The sequence below is a fragment of the Epinephelus fuscoguttatus genome, linkage group LG1 (genome assembly GCF_011397635.1).
Source record: "Epinephelus fuscoguttatus linkage group LG1, E.fuscoguttatus.final_Chr_v1".
Taxonomy (NCBI): Eukaryota; Metazoa; Chordata; class Actinopteri; order Perciformes; family Serranidae; genus Epinephelus; species Epinephelus fuscoguttatus.
Window position 1 is genome coordinate 9,789,082 of NC_064752.1, and position 22,839 is coordinate 9,811,920.

General features: G+C 40.9%; 2 protein-coding genes across 3 annotated transcripts; one reads left to right on the plus strand and one right to left on the minus strand.

Annotated features, from left to right (window-relative positions):
• The first annotated feature begins 1,250 nt into the window (after positions 1–1,250).
• Positions 1,251–9,967, plus strand: pdhb (pyruvate dehydrogenase E1 subunit beta). The gene is made up of 11 exons (XM_049583712.1): positions 1,251–1,384; positions 1,469–1,528; positions 4,324–4,431; positions 4,897–4,959; positions 5,072–5,107; positions 5,684–5,874; positions 6,174–6,268; positions 6,598–6,708; positions 8,199–8,290; positions 8,380–8,521; positions 9,145–9,967. The coding sequence occupies exons 1-11, from the start codon at positions 1,346–1,348 to the stop codon at positions 9,288–9,290; spliced, it is 1,083 nt and encodes a 360-aa protein (XP_049439669.1). The 5' UTR covers positions 1,251–1,345; the 3' UTR covers positions 9,291–9,967.
• A 3,247-nt stretch (positions 9,968–13,214) lies between these two features.
• LOC125891810 (uncharacterized) lies at positions 13,215–21,540 on the minus strand. 2 transcript variants are annotated; one of them, XM_049581343.1, is made up of 5 exons: positions 20,422–21,540; positions 19,014–19,181; positions 18,717–18,895; positions 18,298–18,538; positions 13,215–17,725 (listed from the first exon to the last, which is right to left on the minus strand). In XM_049581343.1, exons 1-5 carry the CDS (start codon positions 21,070–21,072, stop codon positions 17,249–17,251), a joined length of 1,716 nt encoding a protein of 571 aa, XP_049437300.1. In that variant the 5' UTR covers positions 21,073–21,540; the 3' UTR covers positions 13,215–17,248. The 2 variants fall into 2 exon arrangements, with proteins under 2 accessions (XP_049437300.1, XP_049437291.1); XM_049581334.1 differs by having other exon boundaries at positions 13,215–17,734; positions 20,422–21,535.
• Positions 21,541–22,839: the final 1,299 nt, after the last annotated feature.

Sequence of the window (22,839 nt, forward strand, 5' to 3'; positions counted from 1 at the left end):
TCCCTCTGTTTAAAAAAGAAATCTGTCCACAGGACCCTCATTGTACAAAATATCACCATCCCCACTCAAGGGCAAAAACAACCCCAAATGCCCACTGGGCTAGTAGGTGGCGATAAAGGCTGCGTCAATGATACATCAATTACCAGATAGGAAGATTCTGAGGGCACATAGTTAGCTTAATTTTCTTTGGCCATATTAACAGATAAACAATAGCTACTAATTATTTCTTTATTTATACATACTGATACGTAATTAGTTAAGGTTGCAGTGGTACACCCAAAGTGCTACAGTAAAACCCAAATTTGACAGAGCCTATGTGTATGGATGAGGTACATAACAAATGTAAACAAACTGGCAGTCCACCATTTTGTTGTTGTTTCTGGCACATGCTCATTACACAAGGCAATAATGCCAATTGAGGAGATGCTGTCAATGTTTTACAAATGCTCCATTTAAAACATCCACAAGGATTCAAAGTAGACAGGGTTTGGAAATATCTGCACTTTAGAAGGTGTTTTCAAAAATCTTAGTTTTAGTGACCTAATGTGGATGAGACGCCCAAATGTAGAGGAAAATGTATATTTTTAAAAATATTCATACAGCCTATGTTTAGACAGGGCCTTAATGGGTCTTAGATGATTTAGTTTAGTTTAATAGGATCCCCATTAGCTCCTGCATTGCATCAGCTATTCTTCCTGAGGTCCACAACAACTTTGCATTTGTGACAGTGCACAAAACATAAAAAAATCACATATAACACTTAACAAAATAACAGGACTAGACTAGAATATTGACACAGACAAACAAGACAGCTCCTGGTAATACAATAATTAAAACAGATGCTTTTCTATGATTTCATTTGGTAATTAACCTCCAGTTTGGGTCTAGATTTCGTTCCCATTACATGATGATGCTCCATTATTGTAATATTAGACCAACGTTCACATTTTTATACGTCCATACACGTTTATATGTGCATTAAAAAGAATAGTTCTCATGAATAACAATATTTTTACCATGCATGAAGATTATTACAGTGTATGAATCATTTCATGTATGACTTATCTATTCAGTATAGTTTTAATTGTTTTATATATAATGCTTAACATTTAATGTATTTGTTTTTGGCAGGGCTGGTCCTCCATACAGGATGACAGCCACAGTGTCCTTGGATTTTTTTCTCTCCTCTCATGACGTATCTCCCGCCTCCCTCTGCGCTAAACCGATGTGATTGGCTCTCTGTTGCGATACGTCCCGCCCCAAATGTAAACATCGGCTCTGATTGGTTGAAACGTCATGCAGCTTAAAGCCCTCCGCCTTCTCTCCAGCAGAGGACAGGTTCAACATGGCGGCGTCCGTGAGGTGCTTTCTCCGCTCAGGAAAAGTATGAGATTATTCACAAATGTTTTCTCTGCGGTTGCCGGTGATTAATGTCATTAATGGCGTCTCTCTGTGTGTTTCTCTACAGAATGCCTTGTCGGCTCTGGGGCAGCGGGGGTTTCATAAGAGTGCTCCGGCCGCTGTCCAGGTCAGTGTTAGCAAGCTAGCAGGCTAACCTTAGCTACAGCTAACCCTCCAGCTATTATTGGTTTTATTTGTTTTAACTGCAGAGGTTTGTGTTGTTTTAACTACATTGTTTGAAAGCAAAGTACGTTACAGCTGACAGGTGTTATTGTCAGTGGTTAAACAGTCGGATCAGGTTTTAATTTCTACTTTAAATCAAAGGGTTTAGCTGTTGAGCGGTCACTGGGCAGGGATGTCACATCATGTCAAACCTGTTTTGATAGGTGTTTGAAAAACTAATGCACAAATACAATGTTTACTGTCGCTAGTTGGTTGAAAATTTTAACATGAACACTTGTAGGATAAACACGTATGTGCTTGAAGCTATTTGAATGTATTATATGTTTTTTTTGACATTTCAAATATTAAATCCATAAAACCATCTTTCCTTCAGAGAAATGGGTGTTAGCATGCACACACAACACAAACTGTTAATACTCGGCTCCCACAATATAATTGACTAATGAATACATATATGACACCAGAAAAACTGTATAATAGTGATGTGATGTTGACAGGAGAAAGGACCCTAATGTCATTGTGTTTGGCAATGTGATAAAGTGACAGACTTCTGGAGGATGATTCAACAAGAGAATATATTAGGCATACATTTAAATTTGACCCACATGTTTTTATTCTAGGTTCATACCCTGATCGATATCATACTCTTGGGAAAGATATAGTTAACTCAGGGTGTCTACAGGCGCTTAAAAGGTCTCAGAATGTCTTAGATTAGAATTTGTGAGGTCTTAATCACTGCAAACATTTAATATGATTTAATTTACCCACATTTATAAATGTTTTTGTCAAAATTAGTCAAGCTTTTCTGCCTAAAAGTCTACATTTCCAGTGTTACAAATCTATAAACCATCCACTCAACCTAGAACTGTCTTTTTGCCTTAGCTATTTGGCAAAATGTGGATTAACCCAGCTCACTCTAATAACCACATTCTTACACATAACCTATTTCTGCACGGGACCCATATGTACTATTTACCTTTAAGATTGAATAAGAATAAGATAATTTGTTCAAAAAAATCAGTCTAAAATGATCATGAAAAAGTCTTAAAAAGGATTTAATTTCAGTGGCTGATACCTGAAGACACTCTGTAACTACCTGCTAAAAGAGTTGTCTCACTCTCTTGGAAGAGACCAGTAAACCAAAGTTTATCAATTGGATTAAAGCCTTGTTCATAAATCTATCTCTGAAAAAGATTGCTTAAATTATTCAAGTTACACAGTCACCATTTGAAAACATCTGGGGTCCTTTTAAACAATATATAGAGAATGATGATATCAGTAATGTGATGAATGTAGCAGGTGATGTGTAAATGTAACTGGTCCTCTGCAGTTGTCTGAACTATTTGAACTCTATTTTTATACTTCATTGTTCGGTTTCATGTGAACTGTGTATTTAAGTTTGACACAATGCACGAACAATGAAAGTATGACATGAGTATAACAATATCGGAACCCTTTTGAGACACAGACAAACTTTTTTTGAAATTGATTTTTCTTTTAATTGTTTAGATTCAAGATTCAAGAAGTTTATTGTCATATGCATGGTACAAAAACACAGCAGTGTACACCATACAATGAAATTCTTAATTGCCAGTCTTCCTTCATGCAAAACAATATAAAATTAGAATTAAAGTTGGGTTTTAAGAAAAATAAATAAATAGATAAGCAGAAACAAAGAACTAAGATAAAAACCTGAGTTTAAAAGCAAAGTACACTGCCATCATGCAAATATTGCAACAAATCAGATAAAGTTGCAACAGTCACTGAGTGCGATGGGTTTGGGGGGGACAACAGTGTCTGGTGGTGTTATTCAGCAGTCTGATGGCCTGTGGGTAGAAGCTGTTGTTCAGTCTCGTTGCTGTGGATTTCACACTCCTGTAGCGTCTGCCAGATGGCAGCAGTTTGAAGAGACTGTGGTTGGGAGGTGTACTGTCCTTGATGATGTTGTGGGCTTTCCTGATGACCCTGGCGTTACAACTTACTTATTATCTATTCCTATATGTCCCTGTAATGTTTTCTATTTTCTTGTTAAGTTTTTATGAGCCTCTTATTATTTATTTCTCTTACTTTCTCTAGCTGTATTTCTGTCCCTGCAGTGCTACAACATCCAAATGGCCTCTCCACAGATCAATAAAGTTTATATTCAATTCAGTCATTTTGGAGTCAAAATACTCCATTGTCAGTTCTGTTATGATTTAGAGAGTTTTAAAGGCAGTTCAATTTCTGACAAAACTCTTGTTGAGGTGTCGAGTCAACTGCAGTTGATTTTGAAGGCTGTAGTTTGTGATGTTGAATTGTTGATGTTATACTGAGAGGGGTTTCCAAAATGAAGCCACATGCCAACAAAGATGAGTAAAAACATATCCCCATGTTGCAAGTTAGTGACTAAAGTCAAGGGCTGCAAGTGCTTTGTTTTAAATGGGATTTATTGTATTTAGGTGCGGCCCCACAAAAAAACATAAGAGGTTTAAAGCTGCGTCATCATTTAGTTATGATCAAAGTATTATTCCTGTCACCACCTCAGCCTGAGGCCCTTCTTATACTGATTAGATTATCTCTGTAGAATCATCTCTCCGGTCAGTTTGAGTTAAATCTGTATGATTTGGAAATAAATTGTATAAAATCAGAGTGTGCAGAGCTCACTAATGACAGGATGACTTGACATGTGAATGACAAAAAGACAAACTCTGTCCTCCTTTAATGAGTCTGTACTGACTGCAGTGCTGTTGTTTTTGTCAGGTGACGGTCCGTGATGCTCTGAACCAGGCGATGGACGAGGAGCTGGAGAGGGACGAGCGGGTGTTCCTGTTGGGTGAGGAGGTGGCTCAGTACGACGGGGCCTACAAGGTGCGTTCACCCTCAGTGGAACATATTAGACGAGGTTCATGAAGACAGTGTGACTTATTTCAGCACTTCAGCTTATGCTGACATGCTAACAAGCCTGTGGTTAGACCAGATTTGGGACACTTAGAGAATCTCTGGTCATATTGCTTTGTTGTTGTGGTCATTTCAGTCGCGCTTCCTCCTTCTCCCAACCTCTTACTATCACAGTTACACACTAAGGCTGTAAATTACATGTAGTGAAAGCTGCGGAGGAGCAGATTCATGAGATGATGGGGTGAAATAAAGATAATGCGAACAAGTTGTGGGTAATTTTAACTTGTTTTGCAGTCAGTGCCAACCTCTAGACATTCAGCAGCTGAGGATGTTCACTCAGCCCAGCTGTGTTTATTGAAATCACTTTGATTTCATCAGGAACAAGGAGTGTCAGTCTTAATTTTGTGTGGTAAAACTCTGTGTTTATGTGTGTAGGTGAGCAGGGGTCTGTGGAAGAAATATGGAGACAAACGCATCATCGACACTCCGATCACAGAGGTGAGACTCTAACATTCACTCTTTACAAGTGTTCTCTGTTTTACACTAAACTGAATCAGCTCTCGGAGAGTCTTCTGTCAGCTGGTTTAACATCACTCTCTTTCTGGTGCAGATGGGCTTTGCTGGCATCGCAGTGGGAGCCGCCATGGTGAGTTTCTTTTCATCCACTTAGCAACACATTTATTAAACACACACGAAACAGTACAATGGCATTATAACACTGAGTGTATTTGTAATCAAGTCAGAAACAACACACACGCCTCCTGTTTATTAAGTGGTGCAGGGAATCAGGTCCTCCAGACAAGACAACTCACTAAAAATTGTAATTCCCATAAACACTTCTTTAGTTTTGCATTGATTTATTTAAAAAAAGATCAACGCTTTGATCTCAAGAAAGGTCTTGTCTTGATAAAGGTCTTTGAGACCGAAATGTCGACCTTTTTCAATGCAAAGTTAAAGAAGTGTGTGCGAGAATTACAATTTTATATTGAGTTGTATTTGTAATCAAGTAGTTTTAACTTCACCTCACTTTGAATGATTCTCTGATTCCTAAATGCCACAATCATGTGGGCACCAGGTGTAAATGTAGCAATAGTAAGGCGTTTTCAAATGAAAAAAATATTAGTGTGAATGTAGCCTAACTTGAGCCTCATAAATTTGCAGAACAGCAAACTCTTTAGAAACTCTTTGGATTAAAAACACGTGTCCATGTTTTCCCCCGCAGGCTGGCCTGAGACCCATCTGTGAGTTCATGACCTTTAACTTCTCCATGCAAGCCATCGACCAGGTCATCAACTCTGCTGCCAAGACCTACTACATGTCCGCCGGTCTGCAGGCTGTGCCTGTCGTCTTCAGAGGACCCAACGGAGCATCAGCAGGCGTCGCTGCACAGCACTCACAGTGCTTCGCTGCTTGGTGCGTTCACTTACACCTGATACTTGTTACCGTTATTACTGTCACTTAGCTTTTAGTAGTGTGTGCAAAGTTCTATAGAAGCTTCACTACAATTATTTTGTAGTTTTGTCCTTCATTGTATCAGTAATATTAAAGTCTAACAGTGGAGATATGAGGTTAAAGAACACGAGCACTCCGACAATCAGTCAATAAGTTGAAAGTAGAAGTTATCCTGTAGAGTTGGTGCTACTAGTAACAGAAGGTGATGCTGGTCTGACCATAGTGCTGGTGTCAGTGTGGTTATTTTTATCTCTCTGCAGGTACGCTCACTGTCCAGGTCTGAAGGTTGTGAGTCCCTGGAATTCAGAAGATGCCAAAGGTCTCCTGAAATCAGCCATCAGAGACGACAACCCCGGTGAGACACCACAAGTAACAGGGAGTGACGGGGACAGACCCTGAGGGTGGTTAGCTGCTCAGAGCACTTACTGACATAGTAACATTTGGAAGGACTGAAATTCAAGTATGCATTTTAAAGAGACAGATGCATTTACATCTTTTTTAACATCTGGCTAGAGTGCATCTCAAACTACCTCCTCAGGGTTGAGCACTCAATCTGAAATACTTCTTAAATAGATTTTTTTTTAAATTAGATCGCCACCCATTTGCTCAAGACTCATGAAAGGGGGTTTGCGTCACTGTTTTCACTGAACTCTGCCTCTGTGTGTGTGTGTTTGTGTCTCGCAGTGGTGTTCCTGGAGAACGAGCTGATGTACGGCGTTCCCTTCGAGATGTCGGAGGAGTCACAGTCCAAAGACTTCACCATTCCCATCGGCAAGGCCAAGATCGAGAGACCAGGTGAGACTTGGTCTCTGTACGGGCATGATGGTACCAAACCTGGCAACCTCACTTTCACCCCTTTTCTACCAACACGGAACGGATTCAGTTACGGTTCTCGCACCAAATTATGAGTTGTTCGGTGCATTTTGAGCAAAAATAATTTATTTTGGAACCTGTAAAGGTGGGACCAAAAAATAGAAGGTTTTCTTTGACCTGAGGTGCTGTGAGGACATCAGTGGGTGTGTCATATTCTACACATCGGACAGAGAGGATGGAGAAGGCAATAAGAAATTAGCTTAAAAAGAAAAATAGAGTGCAGTGGTGTTCTAAATTAGGGATGCACTGATAAGGATTTTTTCAGCCGACACCAATAACCGTTAATTACCTGTTTCTTATGGCCGATAACTGATTCAATAACTGATCATTTCTTCACATATTTGTATTTCAAAAAGAAGTGTATAACTTGTAGTTGATGTACACCTGAGGGTAAGACAGGCTGAGATGAAGGTGTATGAAATATTTATATCGTCATGCTGCATTTTTATAAACACACCCAGGCGCCATCTCACCGTCCCATCATAGACTAGCCTACAACTACCAGGTAGAATAAAGATTCACCTCACATATGAACACTCAGCTCAGACAAACAAGTGTCTGTGTCTCACACGCACGCAGCCAGAGGGAGAGACGTGCTCCACAGTGGGTTGCCAGGTAAAGATACAAACAATCGCTAACAGTAGCATCACATGGCTAGTAGTTATTAATACATTTAGCAACAGATTCGAGCCATTGGATGTAAGCCACTGCTGCTAATTATCTCATGCTAACACTATGGAGACGATCCACCAGCACTGTGTCTAACCTGTTAAACAGCTGCAGGAAGTTTGTTGATCTGGTGGGATGTGTAGGAGATCAGACCCTCGGTGCAATCCTGTTGTCTCCCTCTGGAACTGTGAGAGACGTCCACACTATGACATATTTTGCCCTCTAGACAGAAAAGGTACATGCACCGTCACCCACTGTGTCGGGTGTGTAGATGCTGCCCTTGTTAAATCAGTGAAAGCAGTCTGGCTTTGTATTATCGGCGCTATTTATCAGCTGTAATTTTAATTATCGGGGTAATGCATAATTATAAAAATATCCTATTATCAGCTCAATATATATCGTGCATCCCGATCATTAATAGTTTGTTCATGCTTGGTTTAGGATAAAAATAAAAGGGGGTATCAGATGGTATAGTTGTAGCATGTAGAACAGTATCATGAGGGTGATGTTGATTTTATGGTCTTACTCTTTGAAAGAAAGCAAATAAGTGCATTTTACCAAAATGTTGAATCATTCCTGTTATAGAAGAAAATAATGTGATATGATAGTTGGTATAAAAACATAGCGTCCTCTGTCAAACATAAACATGGTGATGACATGTGGAGGGGGAAACAGGAGGTTTGTGAAGATTCGTGCTCTTACACCTCTTTCCTTCTTCTTCTCTCGTCCTCTTTGTGCTTCAGGGACGAGTGTCACTATGGTCAGTCACTCTCGGTATGTTGGTCACTGCCTGGATGCTGCCGCCGTCCTCGCCAAGGAGGGAATCGAGTGTGAGGTAGAGGAAGGAATGCACCTGTTATTATCTGACACAGATGACCAGAGCTCAGCGGCCTGTTAACTACTTCCTGTCTGTCTTTGTGTCAGGTGATCAACCTGCGGACCATCCGTCCTATGGATGTGGAGTCTATTGAGACCAGCGTGATGAAGACCAACCACTTGGTGACAGTGGAGGGAGGCTGGCCTCAGTTTGGGGTTGGAGCTGAGATCTGCGCCAGGATCATGGAAGGTAACAGCTGACACACAACAAAGCCCCTCAGATTCAGAGTATGAGACATGTCTGCTTCGTCAGCCTGGTAAAGTGAATTTTGTCTTTCCGACATGCTGGAGGTGATTTCATGTTCCTTACAGCTTCATCCAGACATGACAGAACATTTACAGAAAGAGACATCCGACACCAAGTGGTTAATCTCATACTTAGACAGAAATGGCTCGACTGTCACTAAACCTTTAAATAACTGTTGGGTAGGGTTAGATCTGTGATGCTAACAGTGAGCCCTGTCACTGTGTGTGTATGTGTGGGTGAGGTGATAAATATATACAGTGACACGTGTTGACAACAGCTTAAAGGAATAGTTTGGATCTTTGAAGTAGAGTTGTATGAGGTACCTATCCATAGTCGGTGTATTACATACAGAAGATGTCAGTCAGCATGTTGCTGTTTGGAGCGGTGCCTTCACTGGTTGTTGTTAAAATGTGACCTATGTGTATCTCCTGATGAAGGTCAACCCCCCCAAAATCGTTCAATGTGATTGATTTTTGATGGGTCCAAGTATCAGTGAGCTTGGAAAACATTTGTGATTTGAGGGCATACACTTAAATAAATGTTTAACCTCCTGTGTGTGTTTTTAGGTCCTGCCTTCAACTACCTGGATGCTCCGGCCACCAGGGTGACGGGCGTCGACATCCCTATGCCGTATGCCAAAATCCTGGAGGACAACAGCCTGCCTCAGATCAAAGACATCATCTTCTCTGTGAAAAAGACCCTCAATGTCTGACACACACACACAAGACAGTCCCACCTGAATCCTTTCTGTCTTGCTCACACAGACGGTGGAAACATCGTTTGGTAAAACATTTGAACCATGTGTAAATACAGCCAAACAGTTCCTTTTAAGAAAAAAAAAAAAAAAACGCTCCAGATCGTCCTGTCGGTCAGTGAAACGCACAGCTGTTTATCTGCACCCAGAGCGGTGGACACTCAGGGTTCAGTCAAGTCGTCGCCTCTGTTAGTCGGCTACAAACTTCACCGAACTCTGTGTGGCTCTGGCTGCTCTCTCCACGTTCTACCTTTAAAAATAAAAGTTGCTCTATCCTGTAGGCTTTTCTGTGTTTCTGAGGAAGTTTGGTAACAACAAAACTGCTGAGTTTGCTCCTGCGTGCGCTCAAATTTTGACCTGCAGACTAATTCAAACTTAATTTATACCCTCAGTAGTTTTATGGTTGTTAAACTCCCAGACATTTCTAACCACCAAAAGTATTACACTCAGTCTTTTTAATTCCTCACACTGACTCGGGTTCGTCTCTAAAAAGCAGCAGTGAAGACGAGCGAACCAGCCTGAGAGCTGGAGGTGGATCGTGGTTAGGAATATTTATTGTAGCTGCAGCAGCTCTGTGGATGTTTTTGTTGCTGTAAATGAATCTGTTACAGAAATAAAAACCTTTCAGTCCTTCATGCTGGCTCATTCTTTCACACCACAATGCTGGTTTTATTGGCCTCTGCTGTCTGATCGGTTGGTTTGTAGATGCATCATGGAAGGTGTTTTCATCATCTCACAGGTGTTTACTGTCTGTCTAAATCCAGTGTTTCTGCAGCCTGTGGATGTAACGAACAGTGAGGGAGAGAGCAGCGTGGCCAAGTTTGCAGTTTTGTTGCTGAAAAACTGGGCACAGTCAGGGTTTAAACGTCTGCTTCATCCCCAACACAAACAATACTGTTTGAAGATACAAACTGGATAACAGGTAAGACAGGCATCATTTCTGATAGGCAGGAACATTTCAGCCTTAAAACTTCAACAAAAAATAGATGTTTTTCATGTTTTTGCATAATTTAAGAAGAGTGACAAGTTTAACTGTCAGGAAAACATATCAGCTGATCTGAAGCACTCAGGTAATCCTCTGACTTGTGTATACTGGGCTACAGAATTAACAGGATGGAAAACTGTTGATTAAGTTTACCTTAGCTATGAGAGTGATCCAGATTTAGCTAGCTAACATTAACATTTTTTTTAACAGGCCTACAGATTTTATTCATATATTTTATTAGGTGATGCAGGTACAAAGCAAAGTGAAAGCTATGACAGGGACACCACTGTGGGAGACAAGACTGTAAAATAACAAAAGACAAACACAGGCATATTTATATAAGGTATTTTGACTGTGTTGAGTGGCGTTTTGTGTGTTTATTGGTGTGTGCACATGTGTGTGTTGATGAAGTAGTAAAAAGGGGGAATGAGTTAACGAGCAACAGCAGCAGCAAAGTTAGGAAAAAAGGAGACAAAAATAAAAAAAAGATGAAAATTTTAACAAGAAAATAAATATAATTGAAATTAAATTAATTAAAAAAGAAAATATTTCTCCCCACCCATCTGTCTTCCTCTTTAAATTCATTCATTCATTCATCTTCTAACCGCTTCATCCTCTTGAGGGTCGCGGGGGGGGGGTTAAATGAAATTGCACATAAACAGGACTCTCTTACATGTTTTTGATCGGACCAACTTTGCTAATAATTGAGCCCAACGGGGTTCAACTTCAAACACTCTTGACAAAAATAATTAACATTTAACAGGGTGAAAATGACTTGAGGGACACAGTAAATCGTGAAAAATTGTTTTAAAATTTTATATATATATATATATATATATATACACTGCTCAAAAAAATAAAGGGAACACTTAAACAACACAATGTAACTCCAAGTCAATCACACTTCTGTGAAATCAAACTGTCCACTTAAGAAGCAACACTGATTGACAATCAATTTCACATGCTGTTGTGCAAATGGAATAGACAACAGGTGGAAATTATAGGCAATTAGCAAGACACCCCCAATAAAGGAGTGGTTCTGCAGGTGGTGACCACAGACCACTTCTCAGTTCCTATGCTTTCTGGCTGATGTTTTGGTCACTTTTGAATGCTGGCGGTGCTTTCACTCTAGTGGTAGCATGAGACGGAGTCTACAACCCACACAAGTGGCTCAGGTAGTGCAGCTCATCCAGGATGGCACATCAATGCAAGCTGTGGCAAGAAGGTTTGCTGTGTCTGTCAGCGTAGTGTCCAGAGCATGGAGGCACTACCAGGAGACAGGCCAGTACATCAGGAGTCATGGAGGAGGCCATAGGAGGGCAACAACCCAGCAGCAGGACTGCTACCTCCGCCTTTGTGCAAGGAGGAACAGGAGGAGCACTGCCAGAGCCCTGCAAAATGACCTCCAGCAGGCCACAAATGTGCATGTGTCTGCTCAAACGGTCAGAAACAGACTCCATGAGGGTGGTATGAGGGCCCGACGTCCACAGGTGGTGGGTTGTGCTTACAGCCCAACACCGTGCAGGACGTTTGGCATTTGCCAGAGAACACCAAGATTGGCAAATTTGCCACTGGCGCCCTGTGCTCTTCACAGATGAAAGCAGGTTCACACTGAGCACATGTGACAGACGTGACAGAGTCTGGAGACGCCACGGAGAACGTTCTGCTGCCTGCAACATCCTCCAGCATGACTGGTTTGGCAGTGGGTCAGTAATGGTGTGGGGTGGCATTTCTTTGGGGGGCCGCACAGCCCTCCATGTGCTCACCAGAGGTAGCCTGACTGCCATTAGGTACCAAGATGAGATCCTCAGACCCATTGTGAGACCATATGCTGGTGCGGTTGGCCCTGGGTTCCTCCTAATGCAAGACAATGCTAGACCTCATGTGGCTGGAGTGTGTCAGTAGTTCCTGCAAGACGAAGGCATTGATGCTATGGACTGGCCCGCCCGTTCCCCAGACCTGAATCCAATTGAGCACATCTGGGACATCATGTCTCGCTCCATCCACCAACGCCACGTTGCACCACAGACTGTCCAGGAGTTGGCGGATGCTTTAGTCCAGGTCTGGGAGGAGATCCCTCAGGAGACCATCCGCCACCTCATCAGGAGCATGCCCAGGCGTTGTAGGGAGGTCATACAGGCACGTGGAGGCCACACACACTACTGAGCCTCATTTTGACTTGTTTTAAGGACATTACATCAAAGTTGGATCAGCCTGTAGTGTGTTTTTCCACTTTAATTTTGAGTGTGACTCCAAATCCAGACCTCCATGGGTTAATAAATTTGATTTCCATTGATAATTTTTGTGTGATTTTGTTGTCAGCACATTCAACTATGTAAAGAACAAAGTATTTAATAAGAATTTTTCATTCATTCAGATCTGGGATGTGTTATTTTAGTGTTCCCTTTATTTTTTTGAGCAGTGTATATGAGTTTACAATGGCCTGTAAAATAAAAAATATTTTTAGAGTGATATGAGTTATAGTTCTTGTAGAGGTTGATTACTTTGCACTGGGGACATGGTAAAATCGAGCATGTACCAAAAGAAGTTCAGTAAAGTGTAAAAAAAAAAAAAGTATTTTTAATGTGGTCTGGAGGGACTCTCCTGCACCCTGATGAAGACCTAAGGGTAGAAACCGGTTGGTGTTTTAATGTAAGCAGCAATGGGTTTTTTAACGAAGTCTTTTTTTTAACTTAATTCAGGTGCATTTGTTCCTGCTCCATGCACAAGTGCCAGAAGTCCATTTTTTATTCCCCTAAGTACAAGTATCTAAAAACTGAAGTAATCTACAGTACTTCAGTTAAACTTAAGTTAAATGTGTCCTCAGTTACATTCCACCTTTTCCATAAGGGCAAATACACTTATTACAAAAAATAATTGCGAACTGAACGAGAGAGTTGAAGCCTTAAATGTTTTATTGGCAAACTTTTACAGGAAGTTTTGCGTCAGACTGGTTCAACTGGTTGAACATCAGATCTGAGACCAACAATCAGAAAACACATCTCTCCGTCTTCCTCCAATCAAACATATAAAAAAATAAGATGCTTTGAGAGACTCAAAGAACAAACCCTTGTTACAAATCAAACTATATTACAGCACCTCCCGGTTCAGAAACTTCCATTTCATCTTTTTCTAACCAGGAGAGAAACGTATGGCCGCGTTTTTACAGATGGTGGAATTATTCAAACCACAGAAAAGGATCATTTAACACTTTATTTTAAGGGCTCCTTAATTTCCTGATAATTTCTCAGAAGGAACTTTGTAATCTGGTTCTAATTATAGGACAAAAGTGGAGACTTTTATCTCCATACGTCTGTAGACAAGTTTCACTTCCATGTTCTTCTTCCATGTCCGGCTGAAACTGATACATGAGCCAGGATTCCAGGTATTTAAGCCTTTGAAACTTGGAGCGACATCACTTGTCTTGTGCTGATTTCAGACACCTTCACAAGTATTTTAAGTTTTGAACCTTTTGCAAATTGTTGCAGTTAATAAAAAAAAAAAAAAAAAACATGGGAAAAAAGGCAATGAGCAACTTGGTAAGAAATCTCTCACAAATTGTAAAAAAAGATACAGAAAATTATTTAAAAAGACAAACTAGGGAAAAACTAGATTTATAGTATTTAACATCATGATTCAAAATTATTAAAATTTTAAGCACTTTTTACACTTTTTTTTTAAACTTTTCTTTAACTTTTTTTTTTTTTTTACTAATTTTCTCTTTTTACTTATGGTATGTCTTGCTATTTTTTTCTTTCATTGCCTTTTACCCATGTTTTTTTAACGGGGTTTCAAAGGGTTAAATTAAACACTATTTTCACTGTAATTATACCACATTACATTACAGTCATTTCAGTTAAATTATTAGGGAAATTACAGACTATAAAATAAAGCATTACAAAGAAAACATTCAGTTTCTGAATTCCAGGGAAAGTCTGATTTTAGTCATTTTTTAAATCAGATTTTTGACTAGATTTATCCCAGATAGTTCACAATTTTCCTCAGAGTTCACAAATGAGTCGTATCTTTTTGTTTCTCCTTAACCACACTACTGTTACTGTTACTGTAATTAACAGTTGTATTACTTGTAAAAAGCATTAAGGTGAACGTCTGGATCATGATGACTAGAAAACTGATTTTTCTGAAATCTTTGATATAGCAGGTGCTTAATAATTTGCAAGTGTCTGAAAGCCAAACTTACATGGACACCTATCGTCAGTCAAAGTCTGTTTTATTTAATGTTTATAGATTGATATTGTCAACGGACAGTATTTTTAACCCTCACATGACCAACTGTAATCACAGAAACTTGACGTGAACGCAGCATAAAGGCCTCAGCGTGCGACAGACGAGCCTACTGAAGCCATGACTCTGTTCTGATGGGTTCACTACAGCCAACAAACAAACAATAAAAAAAACAAAAAACAAAGCGATTAAGTCCAGGTCCTTTTCTCAGGTGTGCCTCCGCTCCACTTTAACCGTTTCAAACATAGAAATGCACATCTTCAGTCTATAAACATCCTCCACAGTTCAGGACGTCCACAGTGTTCAGAATGAAAATCAAACCGTTTTCTGTTTCTTTACTTTGTGTCAGAGTCCTGCCGAGGAACCCAAAACTGAAAGCTGGAAAAAAAGAAATTTAGAACCTAATCAGAATTAGAAAATAAATCACTATCTCCTTCCTGATGACCTTGATCACCCAGCAGCTGGAAAAACATTAAAGGGTAACTGGTATTTTTTAGCTTGGACCCTTTCCCTCTGCCTCTGTAATGCACCATGGCAGTCGTTTACATTTGTATTTAGGGCCGTCCACTTGTGATTGGACCACCGAAAACACATGTTAATACCAGGCTCTAACTGACTACTGGGGTCAACAGTTTTTTAATTGGTCCAGTATTGAGTGAGACAACTGCAGCCAGCAGTGGCAAAACAAGCATTGTAATCCCTGTGGGTTATTGAGCACCGTCAATTTATGTCCACTAAAAGTGTTTGTTTTGACAGTGATGAGCTCAGATTGTTATTTTAAGTGTCTGACCTCTTAGTTGAAGAGCAAGATCCTTATTCTTGTACCAGAAACTGCCCCATTTTATTTAAATGGAGTCTGTGGGCAGGGTTGTTGTCACTCACTGCTCTGTCCAGCACTCACTGTATTACCTCCTTTATCAGTCTGCACGTCGACATTTTCAGAACAAATCAAGGCAAGCTCACATAATTAGGTCGAAACTCACAAACATCTTTTAACACTTGAAGATCCACTCAATACTAATTACTTAAAGTGTATGTCATCCAAGAGAGACGATAAGAAATAAAGTAATGGTCAAAGTTGACAAAACACAAAAGATCTTACTCTTTAACAAAAGGTGTATCTCTGTAGGAATCCTTTCCAAAATGTTGTCAGACACTTGTAATAATAATCCGAGTTTGTCAGTTTAGTGGACGTAAATTGAAGGTGCTCAGATACCCACAGGGATTACATCTCTCATTCATTTTGCCTCTGCTGGCTGCAGCACACTCGCTCAATACTGGACCAGTTTCAAAAATGGTTGATCTCATCCATCACTCACAAAAACATGACACAATAGGGCCCAGGTTGAAAAATACCAAAGTTACCCTTTAAGGACAGGACAGGACAGGACTGACTCCTCCTGCTGCTGCTCGTCCCTCACCTGTAACCCACCTGTCACATATTTAAACATTTACAGAGATTTCCTGGTGTCTGCTCCCAACTGCTACAACTGCATTTTTCTCCACTTCATATTTATGACATGTAAAGTTCACCCCCAGGTGGAGTTGTGGGTTTCTCCTCTTAAGGTCTTGGGGTAAAGATACACCAAAGGCAATTTGGTACTAACTGTGCAGAAATATTCTGAGAGTACACACCGACAGTTCCCAGTTTTCCAGAGGAAAGTTAACCTCTTTCAAGTCATTTAACTGTTCGTAAATTGTGGCGTTAACAGTTGCAAAAATGTAAAAATAAATTCAGACATTATTTCCGAATTATAACGACTTTTTCTTGAAAAACTGCAACTTCATTATCATAATATTGAGGTTTTTTAATGTGAAATTGTGGCTTTATTCTCCGAAATTAGGGAAATATTCTTGTAACATTACGACAAATGTCCCTTCATCTTGACCCCAAGTAGGGATATATGATATTGGGATTTTTTTCCGATATGTAACAACTCATTTGACCGATAACCAATACCGATATTAATGTATCCAATTTTTCCCCACTGAATTAGTGATCGTCTCTTTTGTAGTGGAATTAACGTCATATTAGACAGAACACTCTTATCGTGATGGCCCACCAGCAGATGGAGACTTGAAATACAATGCTTTTAAATGTAGCTAATATTCATAATATAATATGCGATGACGTGCTGATATTATTGTGCATCTCTAACCTAAAGTAATTCTTTTACCCCATCATATGTTCCTACAGTTGGTACCAAATTGCGTAGTTCTGTCCAGAAACCTTTCTTAAATTTGAAAATTCCCAGTTCCTTTCTAGTAGATTATAAGGAAACTCTGGGACCTGTAAAACAAAAATATTTAGGTTGGAAGCTGCAATCATCATGTACGGAAGGTGGAAGAGGATTCGTCTAACTTGATACACGCGACCATCTGGGGTAAAATTAATGCAGATAATCACATGATCAATCAGCTGGGGGTGTTGTGTTCATGTCTCAGTCTCAGCGGAGCAGTTTTGTGTTTTTTGGACTCACATTAACTCATTTCTGACTCAAACTGTTTGTTTTTTTTAATGTCGAAATGAAATTTGAAAGTAAAGCTCTCAGTTTCCCTCCACAGTTACTGACCTACGATACCCAGAATCCCTCTCAACACCCCCCAGCGAAAAGGGCGGGACCTCTGTCCTGCTTTCTGGTTGAAGGTGGGGCCTGTGGAGTTCTTGGGCGGAGCCTTCAGAGTCTTAAGGAGCTGACAGGTCGGACCGTCCAACCTCCGAGTGTCCCTTCAGCAGGCCGAGCCTCACCACCACCACCCTCCTCTTTTTCTGCTCCGACCCATCATCCTCCTCCTCGTCCACCTCCTCCCTCTCCTTCACCTTTCGTTTCCCTCGCTCCTTCCTCTTCTCCTCCTTCCTCTGCTTCTTCGCCTTCTTCTTCCTCCTCTTCTTCTCCTCTACTGATTGATCCTCCGCTTCCTCCTCATCCACTCCAACCTGCACTTCTACCTCTTGCACTTCTTCCTCCTCTACCACCATTTCCATTTCCTCCTCCTCCTCTTCTTCGTCGTCGTCGTCATCCTCCTCTTCCTCTTCTTCTTCTACCTCCTCTTCCTCCTCCTCCTCTTCCTCTTCGTCCTCCTCCTCGATATCTTCTTCCTCCACGTCTGTCATATCCTCTCCTTTCATCTGCTCCGGTTTCATCTTCATCTGTCGTCCGTTCTGTGTTGCCTGACAGGAACAGAGCACATGTTTTCTTCTGATTGATTTAGGGCTCATTTCTGCTCAACATCAGACTCATATACAAACACAGATGTGGCCTTCTGTGCGTACTCTGCATTTGTCTGTATTTGTGCACATTTTCTCAAAGCTTACAGATACAAATGAAATGGAGCAGTATCACCAGAGATCATGGGAACAGTAGTGTAGGTCACGCCAGAGACTTTTAAAATATGGCAGAACGGAACAAATTGGTAATATAGTGAAAAGAATTCTCCACCAACGTGATGTGACATATTTAACAGTCTCGCAATCCACCACAAGCTATAATGCTGCCTCCATTAAAAGGTACATTACGACCTCCACCATCACCATGTTTGATGTCTGAAACTTTGGACTCTGCCTTCTAGTGCCCTCCATCGGCTGTATGTATGGCATCAAAAAAGATGCACAGAAGAACGAGGGCAGTGACACTTTAAAACAGACAAATCTATTTTTGTACATGAGGAATATTAATGAGAAATTATTTTAGTTTTGACCTCTGCATTATCAGCACTGCTTATCATGATACTCACCGTCTTCTTGCTGTTTCGGAGCCTGTGCAGCAGCAACCTGACGGTGTCTTTGTTCTGACACAGCCCCATAGTGTTGAGGGCGTCAAGAGCAGCACCAGAGCAGCCCTGCAGCCGGAGCTCTGCCCCCAGAGCTGCCTGCAGGAAATTGTTCTTCCAGATGTTCCTGGTGAAGAGAGGGATGGAGAGCGCCACCACGGCCCTGCGCTCCAGCAGCGCCTGGGCTTGGTCCTCTGACAGCGGGCTGCCACACAAACAAACAGAACAGTCATCAGATCGCTGATCCACGTACGGTAAGACTTAGGCCTACAGATCCATGATGAGGTTTCAGTGTATCATTGAAAAAACTAAAAGGAACTATCGGCACCACCAGGATTCCTCGACTTTGTTCTGAGCACCAGTGTGTCCTCACTCAGACTTACTGGCCACTCTTTGAAAGAGAACTGATGTCAGGGAACAGCGAGGTGAGGCAGGTGGTGACAAGAGGAGCGTGGTCCTGGGCCCAGTTCAGACAGCGCCGCCAGGGAAAGGATGACAGTGGCTTCCTGCTCACCACCTTCTGATGGAAGGGATTGTCTGTCTGCCGTGTCAGCGCCTTCATCTGCACCCCCACCAGGAAACACATAATACCATCATTACATAATAATTAAAAAACTACTGCTATGATATGTTTGTCCTGACCAACACGTGTATAAACCTGGAGCAGCCTCTGTCCTCACCTCCTCTTTCAGCTGTTTGCTCCAGAACTCCATCATGGGCTTCCGGGCACCTTTAGCAGACCAGAGCATTTTGAAAGCAGCCTTGTAGCAGGACTTGCTCACCAGCTGAGCTGCTTTGCTCTTCTTCCCCATCCTACGACCTTTCAGCTTCTTGTCTCTCAACTCTGCCTGCAGTCACCAACACAAAGGACACAAAGAGAAAACATCAAACACTCTTAATGCAGGTGTGTAAAACATGATCATCATCGGTGCTTCTGAGTATTATTTCCTGATCCAAACAAAGATGGTAACCAGGTGACATGTCTCCTCACTAGACTTGTATCATGTAAGCTATTATTTGGTATTTTCCTTCATACTTTATGTCATTTAATATTTTCATACATCTCATCTAAGAGATAAGAAGTAGCTTTGCAATTAGAAAAACAGTTTTCAAAAAACTGACAGAATAATTACGTGTTCAGATGGACAGAAGAGTAAATGAGGATCCTGGAAATACATTTAAAACAAGATCAAATGTCTGTGTTTTTCAGGAAGTTATCACCTAACAAGGTGACTTGAGAACATTAATGGTGCAGTGCAGAGACAATCTAAAGCTTATGTGGCAGAATCGCCTCTATTGTGATACCACTGTATATCGCGATAGTGCCAAACACGCTAGGGTTGCAGCGATGTACTAGTTTCAAGGTATACTGTTGACAGTTGAAGTTCACGGTTATTTTACCATGTACATTTGCTTCTATCCTCCTGAGTCCCGAACCCTTGTTTGGTATGCATTTTTAATTTGTCCTAGCTATTTGGGATCAGACGGACCAAAATCCTGATGCCCTCAAAGGAGTACTTCCTAATTAACAGTGCGACACTGATCTTGTTACTGTTGCTTCAATTGGTCAAATTTGTTGCCATATCAAACTACAAACATAAATCACCAAGTTTCAACCATAACATGTGATCCGGTTTTGGACCTTGTCCACTTTTATTTCAAGATCCGCTGCAGACTGACTTGGCAGAGATGGCTGCCATCTTGTTTTTACATGGTGTATTGTGTCCTTACTACCTCTAGACGGCACAAAAAGTTTCCATGAATGAGGACAACAGGTCTCAATTAAGAAAATTAAGTGTAAAGGTCAAGAAAACCCAAAATGTGATGTCCTCAGGAGGACACAGGGTCTCAAGAGGATAAATGTAACTCGACATTGGCTCTCCTCTTTATTTTAGTTATTTTCAAATACTTTTTACACATATTTCCATTCTCAAAATGGTTTCAAGTTTCAGTTCTATTGATAAAATATTTGTTCAGCTTTGGCTGATAATAATATATTGTGAAACCGCGATATTTTCTAAGGCGGTTATTGTACCGTGATAATCTCATACCGTTCTGCATCCCTAACATACACACACATACACACACCTGTTTAGTCTGAGGCGGTTTCAGCCACAGGGTCCGCTTCCCGCTCTGTTTGCGTTTGCATTTGCTCCTGATGACCTGCGCACAGGTCTCACACAGGAACGACTTTTCGTGCACTACGGCGTCCGGGAAGGCCCACTGCACAGTCTCCGGGCTGGAGAAGGTGTACACCGCCCTCCGGTTGAAGCTGCGGCCCTGCCGCTCGAACTCAGACTTACAGGCGGAGCAGCTCCGGTCCTCGGGCCGCTTGGGACGCCGCCGGCCGCCTCGCATAGCGGGGGCGACGGCTGTAGCATACTGAGAGGGGTCTGCCTTTGGAGGGTCGTCCTCGGTCTGCGGCGGAAAAGACACCACCACATCATGCCCACCGGGGCAGTCCACCTCCGCACCCACAGCCGAATCGGGAAGCTCCACCGGCAGGGTGGGCTGCCCCGGTGTGCTGTGCTCGGGCTCAGGTTCAGGTTCGGCTGCTGTGGTGAAGCTTTCCTGCGCGGAGTCTCCTTCGTCCGCCGCCGGTGCTCCCGAGGGGGAGGATGCCTCCGTGGAAGTTAAGTTAGTGGCCTCGGTGTGGGCATAGTCGTGCTCGTTAGTCTCGGATGGAGGACCAGTTTCCTCCTCGTTCCCCGCGTTGGTCTCGGTGTTTTCAGTCGCCATGATGAACGGAGGCTCTCCGGTTTTAATCAACAGTCGAAATGCGCAGAAAGAAAAAGTGTCTCAGCGGTCATCACTGTCCACCGAGCAGCGGAGCAGCGGCTAACGGGACGAGCTAACACCGGAGCCCGCCAGAATAAAAGCAGGATCTCCGGGCTGATGTTTAAAGTTAAACTGTCCTGAACACTTTAAACGATGTGAGCAGAAACGTTTATTTAATATAACAAAGCAGCGCAAACAGAATGAAGACGGATCCCTTCAGTATGAGCAGCTCCACGGCAGAGTGAAAACAGAGAAGCTGTGACCAACAGGATGAAGCTTCTGATAAACAATATAGTTTCCGTGTTTATGGCAATAGACACGTTGCTGGCGCCCCCAGGTGGTGGGAGGTAGACACTACAGGTCCCCACACAGGAGAGATACTCAAGAGATTCATGCTCAAACTATAAACATCGGCCTACACATAATAAACAAAACATATGAAACCAGAATCTCACCAGAACTAAAGACTACAGTTAGTTCACAAGAAAAATACTGATAATCGATTTACTGTTTACCTCATTTCTTAAGCAAGTATAGAAAAAAGCCAGCTGTAATGTGATGATTTTTCTGCCTTTCATTGTAAACTGAATATTTTAATATTTTTAAACATAAGAAATAGAAATATTAGAAAATAACAGGCAAAATAATCAATCAATAAAGAAAATAATATTTAAGATGCAGCCCTATTAAAGCGCTTTATTGGTGTTGCATAGATTATTTGTGAAAGTATCCATACAGTGAATCTATGCACAGATATGCACAATAAGTATGCAGGGTTATAATGACAGCAATATGTTTCTTATAATACTTTAAAAAAATTAAATGAAATTAAGTCTGAAATACCCAACAATATTTTATATTAAAATATTACACACTACACTAATTTTAGTAGTATGCAAACTACTATGAAAGTAATTTAATTGTAAATTAATTAACCATAAACAATGATTATTAATTAACAGAAGATTTACATCACTACAGAAAAATGTCTACTATTTTTATTGCTGTTCTTAGAAGACACATTGGTTGTTTTTTTAAGGTCACTTCAAAGTTGTAGTTACTTTTTTTCCTTGGGATTTGAGGGTTTTAACAAATTTTTTTTAACAACAAATGTATTTTTTTCTGGCTTTGAAACAGCATTTAAACTTCCAAGTTAGGAAATGAAATTTATTGTGTCACAATTAGCAATTTTGTTTTTTAAAATATTACCTACAAAACAGTTATAGTACAACAATCCAATGTACAAATACTCCCAACTCCATCTAAAGTTGAGAATAAAAACAAGATGAATAAACAATAATTCAATAATGTTTTCTCATAAAGATAAATTAAGAAAAAAAAGCAAATACATTATTTCTCAATACAGATAAAATAAAAGAGTATTTATGTCAATTGTAGATGAAATATTAATATATTTAACTAAAAAAAATAGATAAATGAGGTCTTAGGGACTGTTTGTTATTTATGAGGAGAGGGTGCTGCACATGGGGGATGGGGGCATGTCAAATCATTTTTCGGCACAGAGTAGGGACTTATGTTTTTTATTTTGACTTAGGGGAGGGCTATACAACTTTTAATGGCTTCATTTTGTATTTTTTTTTCTTTAAAAACTGTCAAAATTATACCATTTACCATAGCCAGAACACATCATGTGTGATGAAGCTTTCTTCAGAAAAAAAATCTAAGCTTTGAATAGTAATAGTTAATCAAAATCACTTTATTCAACGT